At 44.1% G+C, this 6,505-nt stretch overlaps 1 protein-coding gene across 1 annotated transcript in view; it reads left to right on the top strand.

Annotated features, from left to right (window-relative positions):
* Positions 1–6,505, top strand: part of LOC108789949 (aldo-keto reductase family 1 member C3-like) — a 17,555-nt gene that overhangs the window by 3,819 nt on the left and 7,231 nt on the right. The window contains exons 2-3 of the mRNA XM_018560100.1: positions 4,128–4,295; positions 4,943–5,059. Of these exons, the coding sequence (XP_018415602.1) occupies positions 4,128–4,295; positions 4,943–5,059 (285 nt within the window). The remainder of the gene's footprint in view (positions 1–4,127; positions 4,296–4,942; positions 5,060–6,505) is intronic.

The following is a 6,505-nucleotide window of genomic DNA, read 5'->3' as shown; positions in this document are numbered from 1 at the left end:
GGGCGGGGTGGTGCGCACTAAAAAGATATTCTTCTGTCCTCTTTTAATGCTGAGAACGGGAACAAATTTGACATCCAAGGCTGCCAGGACCGCCTGGCAGTGACTGCAGAGGAGGAGGACCCCCGATGTCATTGGTTGCTAGGGCGCCAGCTGTATGGTTACAGAGTTCCCCCTCTAACATAACTTTATTACATGTTGATTCTGCCAATAGGTCTGTTATTTTTCCACTTCTTGTAAGTGACCAGCAAAGTATCAGCTACAGGAGTTTGGAAAAATGAATATCGCTTACATTGTGCTTACAATGATCAGCTTTATCAAGCTAAACCCACCAACTTTGCTGTTTTCCAATTCAAGTTACATTCAATGATGCCCTTGGTGATAACGGTTAGTTGCCAGTGTGCTTATTCCAGCTCTCAACCAATCTTTCCAACCCTCAAATTGCACAGATCTAAACAGAGGCCAAGATGGTATTTCGTTCCTCTATAAAACTTTTTTTCAAAGAATAAAAAAAACAAAACTGTTTCTTTAGCTGCTTAAAAAGTTTTAGCTGGAGTTGGCCTTTAATTTATTTGTCTTACACTTACAGTTCATTCAAAATATTGTGTACATCTAAGATTACCCTATCTACAGGGTGACAACACTACTGACTGGTTTTATTGCAGTAAGAAGAGTGCTGTCACCCTGTTACAGGAAGTGGAAAAATCAAAGATATTTTGCCAGGATCAGCTGGTAACAAAACTATGTGACAGGGGAAAAACCAGAAACTTCTGTGTTAAAGCGGACCTTTACACTCAAAAATCAAATGCTACCAATTCATCGCTCTATGTATGATGATTAATCATAACATAGACATGCAGGTGTAAAATGCTGTGGTTTTGAAATACTTACACTTGCAGAGCATTCACTTCCTGCTTTGAAAGGGCAAAATTACTTCAATTTTCAAACACGATGCACACTGGGATTGCCTTGTCATCAGCAGAGCATTGCTGCAAAATCTCATCTGTAATCTCATGAGATCCCAGGGAAAGGCATTTTCCTCCCCTGAGGTGATGTGTATGGTCACATGTCCTAGTCACATGTCTAGTCACATGTACCAGAAATCCAGGAAGTAAAGAGAGCTAGAAATCTGCCCTTAGTAAACATGGCCACAGTCAGAAGACTGGGGAAGAAAAGAGAAACAAGGTATCCAAAGAATACAAAGCCGGCAATTATCCAGAAGTATGTGTTTGTAGATTGTCACCACTAAACATTTCTAAAGGTGTGTTTGTTCTTATTTTAAAAGATATGATTAAAGGTCCGCTTTAATGTTACTGATTGCCTCATACACAGTGTATTTCATAATATCATACTGCCACCTCTCTGGGGATTATATTTGTCTTTTTTGGATCAATAAAATTAGAAAAATTATTAGAATGTATTGAGCTGTACAAGCTTTTTATTTGTGTCCCCCCCCCTCCCCCCCTTCCCACCACATTACTAAAGTGAAATATTTTGTATAGAAGGGGTTAATACAAAGTCACAGTGCAAAAGCTAGAGACCTGCGTCAACTCCAGGAATGTTTTGTTTCCCCTCCTCTACATACGAATTGCAGTCAGACCTCAAGTTTGCGATTTTGGATACTGTGTTGGAGTTGTGCCACGGACATTTACATAACTGATCTCTACCCTTTCATTCCTGTACAAAACGTCTTTATTCCGCACAATGATATGATTATACGAGCCCACAGCTAGTAAACAGTGAAGAATATATTCATTTGCACATCAGGTTATCTGCAAATTTCTTCTCATTACTGTTTTCATTAACCTGAATATAGTAAAATGTATCCGATTTGCAGAGAACCCTACAATTTACAATTTGTGCTTTCCTGCATTATAAAAATATGTGATTCTATTTGTGAATTGCAGTTTCTTCATTCTCAGTCATCACTGCTTGGATATTTATTAGAGATTGTTTTGAACAATTCATTTAAAGCGAAACTCCAAACTCACCCGTTTCTGTCCCGCCGGCCTCGGGTGCTTGGTGGAAAACTGTCCTATGTGGTGCACACAACTTCCATAGAACCAGTTGCATCTGGATGAGAAAGAGTTACTGCAGAGCCCATCCCGTCGCTCCGAATCCTGGGGCTCAGGAGTTGCTCTGCAGCAGTCAGTATATTGTTTATAGTGTGTGTGCATTGTGATCTAGACTGCAAACACATGCAGCATCTTTTATCTGGATGAGGGCTTATCTACAGCCCCCTCCTACACCTTTCACCATGCGCACAGAATCCCAGAACTCAGGAATTTTACAGCGCTTGTGTGTGTGTTGTGTAGCTCTCCATGTGTGGATACAGTGTGATTTCTCAGTGAATAGTGATAATGTGTGCTCTATAATCCACTTATACAGCAGCAGTAAGGAGCATTGAAGGGAATCTAACTATTGCCCTGTGCTGGTTAGGGATGAGCCCAGGTTCAGACTGAACCAGTCAAAACCTGAGCTCCTCTGAACCTGGAAGGAGCTACTCTGAACACGGAAGGAAGCTCCTGCCACTGCTGCCCAATCAGTTGTGGCCGGGAAATTCCCTGCCCACAGCTGCAATTAAGCAAAGGGGCGGGATGCAGTGACATCATTGACCTTATATGGCCACAAAGCAATAGCTGTTCAATGATATTTACCTGATTTAGCCATAAGGTCAATGCTGTCAGCAAAAGCACCCTGCCCCTTTGTTTATGTTCAGCTAGGGGCTGGGAATGCCCTATCCCGCAGCTCATTGGGTGGGTGGTCCCAGTGCACTTCCGTGCTTGGATCCGAAACTGAGCTCATTCCTAATGCTAGGCATTAGGTCTCCATGTTTCCCTCAGGGATCTTTCTTTTTGACCTGATCTCTTGATCTTATAAGCTGGCCCTGCTTTAAAGTGCAGTTATGACCCATTTACTGTTTATTAGACATTAGAGGGGCAATTTATCAAAACTGGAGCAGATGTGGATAGCAACCAATCAGCTTCTCTCTTCAGTTTGTTCAGTTAAGATTTGAAAATGAAAGAGAGAAGTTGATTGGTTGCCATGCACAGCTGCTCCAGATTTTGTCTGCTCCAGTTTTGATAAATTCACTTCACAGTATATAGCTATATGTTTCAGCTTAAAGAACATCTGCCACTGCTCTAAAGAGTTAAATCCAGCGCATCCCCACAATAGGGCAAGGCATATACTCGCCTCTCCGGTGGCCCATTTCTGTGACCTCTCTTCTGTTGTGACACCATTCAGCCTTTTCCTGTCTACATGCACTCATTCCAGCATCAGCTGCACATCATTGCTCTGGACTGGCTTCCTGATGGTGACAACGGTGAACCATGACTGCGCACTGTGGGTCAATATGGTGTGGGGAACCCCAGGGGTACACATGCGTCTTCAACACAGTCCGATATAAATAAACAGTTTTTATTTCATCCAGCGGTAACAGAACAAACAGCTTTCTTCAGCAAAACGTTAAAGTAAAAGGCTTTCCTCAGCAAACATCAAAGATAAAGTCCTTCAATAAGATTGCACTGCGTAGTGCGTTTAGGTGATCTCACCAAGATAGAGTCCACTTGCTTCTGAGCAGACACAGACCTTTCTGTCTGTCTCTCAGCTTCCCCCCTCCTCTCTCACCTGTGTTACCTTTTAACAGGAAGGGCTGTAGGGGAAGTACCTGCCCTCCCAAGTTAACCCCTTCTTTGCTCTCAGCCCTGCTGACTCTCCACATTGGCCAATTGTAGTCTTTACTAGGATGAACACCACCATGTGATGTGGGGACAATATAGGAGCACAATTGGGAGACCATTGTCACCCAGTAATAGGAAGTGTCCTAACCTTCATAAAGAATCATTTGCTTCTTTTCTTTTAGTTAAACTTTCAATATTGCCCCTTCTTTCCTTCCCAGCAAAGACAGGGCAATCTTAATAGACTGCTTTATACAAATAGGCAAGCAGCTTGCAGACTATTGGGCTGGCTGAGTAGGAAGGTCAACATGCTTTGGAAACTGAGTGGTATGGATGCACTGTGATGCAGTTTGTATCATCAGTTTATAACATTGTAAACTTTACATATGATGCTAAATAAAGTTGACTGAACCGTACTTTCCCTGTAAGTTATCAGTGTTATTTCTGTAGGTTCCCAAGAATCTGGCTGAAGAAGGTGTAAAAGTGGCCCTGGAATCTGGCTATCGGCACATAGACTGCGCCTTGATATATGGCAATGAGGTCGAGGTGGGTCGAGCCATCAGAGAGAAGATCGCAGATGGAACGGTGAAAAGGGAGGATGTTTTCTACACCTCAAAGGTATATTCAACTTCCAATATTGCTTTCAATGGAATTCCTCATAAAAGTGAACTTATACAGATCTAGAACATCTTAACGTGAACATTGTAAGTGTGCTGGGGAAATATGGAACCCGTCCATTCTGATTTCTCCTTCTGAAAATGCTATTTGCCTGGCTGATATGCTGCTTGGATGACTTTAGTGTTCTCTGAGCAACTAATCTGGAACCAGCATGCAGATCGGGAGCTGTGATCTTACTGTGACTCTCTAGTTTACTTTCTCCAGGGGAGTGTCTTAGAAAGCATTGAAGAAGGAGATATCCAGATAACATTATTTCCAGAAGTTGGTCAGTTCCTGTGTTTCTTTCAGCATAGGTTTCCTTTCAACACCAAAAAAACCACAACCTGTATATTAGTTCAGTGCCAAAGAGTCTTTTAGAGACTTCAGACTCGGAATGGAGATAAGGATTGAGACCCAGGCCAGGCATTATATAGGTCAATATAATGGCTCTTCTCCAGCAGGGAATGTCAGGTACATTTCTGAGAAACTGACAGGGTCTCTTTAAATCATTTGTGCGGCAGTACAGTGATGTTATTAGCTGTCTGGAGTTGCTGTTTAATTTTTTATTCCGTTTTGTGTACAAGTTATCCGTCAATCTTTTCTTCCAGCTTTGGTCTACCTTCCATGCTCCAGATCAGGTCCGTCCAGCTCTAGAAAAGTCACTGAAGGATCTGCAGCTGGATTACATTGATCTTTACATTATCCACAGCCCTATAGAGCTCAAGGTGAGTTCATTCAAACATCTTAAAGTGATAATAAAGTCCAAAGGTGTTTAAGCGTTTTCTAATGCTGATGAAATCACATACAATGAGTGCTGCTCCTGCAGAATCAGCTGGTCCCCTGAGCACTGATCCTGATATCCTGTTTTATGGTGTCTTCTTTCCCTTGCAGGGAAAAATGGAGCCACCCTTGTGTGTGCTAATAAGCTGTGTCTCCACAAACACACAGGCACACCAAGGCAAGACACTCCTTGTTTTCCACTCTTCCCTTTTCCTTCTCTAAACTAGTAGATTGACGGCTGCTGGAGACTGCTCTTAATTTTGGTTGCCCTTGTCTATCTGACATCTTGTGTCCGGGTTTCTGCTGCCATGAAACCTGGGCACAGCATCCGAAAGCCGGGTCAATCCTGGACAGGTGGCAACCCTAGTGCACATGCCATTAAACACATGCTAGCCTCTTTGGAGAACCCTAGAGGTGAGATTTGCCCACATTGGTCTGTCTCTGCCCACTGCTACAAGCCCATATTGAAGGTGTCACTCTTTAGCAGCTGGACTCACCAGTTACTTGCTTGTTCTTCATCATGGGACCAGTTGGTCGCAGTAGTTGGGTGCAAATTAGTATTCCATGGCTGAACAGCAGCTATGCAGAATTTAAATATCTGTCTTGGGTGGAGCTGAACTTTCCATATTTTTGAGGGCCCATTCACACCACCTCCAGATCACCTTCAGACCAGACCAGATTGTTTCTGGACCTAAAATGCATCCTAATGTATCCCTATGCTCTTCATTGGCCTCAGTACACACCATCGCAGTCAGTTCCAGACCAGAGCAGAAAAATACTGCATGTCACATTTGTCTGGTCTGGAACGCGCACCGGAACGCGCACAATCGCGTCAAAACCGCCGCGAACGCAACGCAATGGGAAAAAAACATTTCTTTTTGGCTGGTTTGGATGATCTCAGCACCCCTGGACTTCCTGCTTCTGTGGAGAGATAGAGATTTGTGAAGATAGGAACCATGATGGCTGAAGTGGACACGGAATTCTTTGTAGAACTTGTGGAAGCCTGTCCAGAGCTGTATGATCTGAGGCATGGGCAATATAAGAACAATAATAGGAAGATGGACAAGTGGAGAGGCATTGCTGCCCAGGCAGCGGCGTCACAAGGGAGTGCGGGGGGTGCGGCCCGCACCTGGGCGACACCATTGGAGGGGTGACACCAAAATGACTCAGTCATTTTGGTGTCACCCCCCTCTGAGAAGTCGGGCGCTCGGTCATGGACCATGAGAGGAGGGGACCCGGCGGCATATCTTATCCCGCCGGATGACTGTCCCCTCATCTTGGTGATAGACGCCGTCAGGTATCAGAATACTGCCGCGCATGCGCGATGATATCACACGCATGTTCAGTGACGTCTCGGCGGGGGGGGGCGCGGGTGCGCCTACCCGCGCGCT

The sequence above is a fragment of the Nanorana parkeri genome, unplaced genomic scaffold (genome assembly GCF_000935625.1).
Source record: "Nanorana parkeri isolate BGI_ZX_2015 unplaced genomic scaffold, ASM93562v1 scaffold432, whole genome shotgun sequence".
NCBI lineage: Eukaryota > Metazoa > Chordata > Amphibia > Anura > Dicroglossidae > Nanorana > Nanorana parkeri.
This window is presented reverse-complemented; position numbering and strand designations above follow the sequence as displayed.